The sequence below is a fragment of the Penaeus monodon genome, chromosome 39 (genome assembly GCF_015228065.2).
Source record: "Penaeus monodon isolate SGIC_2016 chromosome 39, NSTDA_Pmon_1, whole genome shotgun sequence".
Taxonomy (NCBI): Eukaryota; Metazoa; Arthropoda; class Malacostraca; order Decapoda; family Penaeidae; genus Penaeus; species Penaeus monodon.
The window spans coordinates 8,172,217-8,174,716 of record NC_051424.1 but is presented as its reverse complement, the minus strand read 5'-3'; the positions used below and the strand labels follow the sequence as shown (position 1 = coordinate 8,174,716).

Sequence of the window (2,500 nt, the reverse complement as noted above, 5' to 3'; positions counted from 1 at the left end):
TTACAACCTCGACAGTATAAAGCATCTGGCATTCTGCAGAGTGTATACAGAATGGCCACAAACTAATTGTTAATGGATGTGTTAATATGGGCACAGCAGACGTTGTTAGAGCTATCCAAGAAATTTGTATTTCTTTATACCAGTACCTACATCAAATAGATTATCATAACAACATTTTCCCGTACACGTGACTGCATATCTACAGCACAGTTTTAGATACAGCCTGTAAACCGACTTAGATAAGCATATATATCTGGATTATAAATTAAATCTGAAGATCACAACTGACAGTGCCAATGAGACTATAATCTATTCATTAGCTCGTGTATTAAGTCATTCGAAGTTTCATAGAATTTTCTGTGTATCTACTGTGTATCAGGTCCTAATGTCCTTCTCTACTTCTGCTGACCATCTCTTCATATCTGTGAGTAGTTTTCATCATTGCTTTCATCTCAGGATCAGTATTGCTGAGTATGGTTTTTCAAAATGGCCTCCAGAAGTTAAGATATTTTTCTCCAGTCTTATATTCATGTATGTGTTTGAGTTTATGTCATTATAAAAAGTGTAAAGATAAAAAAAAAAAAAAAAAAATCATTCATTGTCCTTCTTATAGGCCTGAATTCCATGACTGATATTTGCGACTCGCTTTCGGCACACTTTGAAGGTGGAATAGATATCTAATGTTTTATTAATCAATTTATTTGTTATCATGAAAATATAGGCGGAGTCATTTAGAAGCACTTGCGGTGAACGATGCCGGGGCCAGACTCATCGTACTCATCCTTGGTGATCCACATGGACTGGAAGGTGGACAGAGAAGACAGGATGGAACCACCGATCCAGACGGAGTACTTACGCTCGGGAGGAGCAACGATCTTGATCTTGATGGTGGAAGGAGCAAGAGCAGTGATTTCCTTCTGCATGCGGTCAGCAATACCAGGATACATGGTGGTACCACCAGACATGACGATGTTGGCGAACAGGTCTTTCCTGATGTCAATGTCGCACCTCATAATGGAGCCATAAACAGTTTCCTGAACACCAGCAGATTCCATACCAAGGAAGGAAGGCTGGAACAGAGCCTCGGGAGCACGGAAACGCTCGTTACCGATGGTGATAACCTGACCGTCGGGAAGTTCATAGGACTTATCAATGGAAGAGGAAGCAGCAGCAACATTCATCTCACTCTCGAAGTCAAGGGCAATGTAGCAAAGCTTCTCCTTGATGTCACGAACGATTTCACGTTCAGCGGTGGTGGTGAAGGAATAGCCACGCTCAGTCATGATCTTCATGAGGTAGTGGGTAAGGTCACGACCAGCCAAGTCGAGACGAAGGATAGCATGAGGAAGAGCGAAACCTTCATAGACGGGGACAAAGTGAGTCACACCATCACCAGAGTCGCAAACCTCACCAGTGGTACGACCAGAGGCGTAGAGGGACAGGACAGCCTGGATGGTAACATAGGTGGCGGGGACCTGGAAGGACTCGAACATGATCTGAGTCATCTTCTCACGGTTGGCCTTGGGGTTGAGGGGAGCCTCAGTGAGAAGTGTGGGGGACTCCTCAGGGGCAACACGGAGCTCATTGTAGAAGGTGTGATACCAGATCTTCTCCATATCGTCCCAGTTGGTGATGATACCATGCTCAATGGGGTACTTGAGGGTGAGAATACCACGCTTGCTCTGGGCCTCATCACCGACGTAGGCGTCCTTCTGACCCATACCGACCATCACACCCTGGTGACGGGCACGGCCGACGATGGAAGGGAAGACGGCGCGAGGGGCGTCGTCTCCGGCGAAACCGGCCTTAACCATGCCGGAGCCATTGTCAACCACAAGGGCAGTCGCGTCCTCGTCGTCACACATGGTGGTGGTGCTTTATGGATGTAGGCTATCCTGAAAAAATAAAAGTAATGGTGGATAAGAATATATTAATGCTACATTCACAATGAATACAGTTGTGCGGTCACAACTCTCCTTCATAACTATTTATTTAGGTATATACACAAACATATCTTTCGTATATACATGCATAAACAGCCATATATGTACATATATAGTACATGTAATTAATATATATATATATATATATATATATATATATATATATATATATATATATATGTATGTGTTTGTGTGTGTGTGTGTGTGTGTGTGTGTGTTGTGTGTGTGTGGTGTGTGTGCTCACACACATATATACATATATATATATATATATATATATATATACACACACACACATGTGTATGTATGTTTGTATATCTATATCATATATACATGTGTATGCATGCGTATCTCTGTATTATCTCGCTTTTTTATCTATCTCCCTCCATCTATATGATTCTCTGTCTACACACACACGCACACACACACACACACACACACACACATACACACACACACACACACACACACACAAACAAACACACACACACATATGTAACTGTGTGTGTACGTGCTTGTGTACCTGTATGCGTGTGTGTGTGCTTGTGTTTGCGTGT

The 2,500-nt window shown here is 42.7% G+C and overlaps 1 protein-coding gene across 1 annotated transcript; it reads right to left on the bottom strand.

The window, feature by feature from the left end:
- Nucleotides 1-683: 683 nt before the first annotated feature.
- On the bottom strand, nt 684-1,895 carry LOC119597306 (actin-like). Its single transcript, XM_037946850.1, has one exon. It carries the CDS (start codon nt 1,863-1,865, stop codon nt 732-734), a length of 1,134 nt encoding a protein of 377 aa, XP_037802778.1. The 5' UTR covers nt 1,866-1,895; the 3' UTR covers nt 684-731.
- Nucleotides 1,896-2,500: the final 605 nt, after the last annotated feature.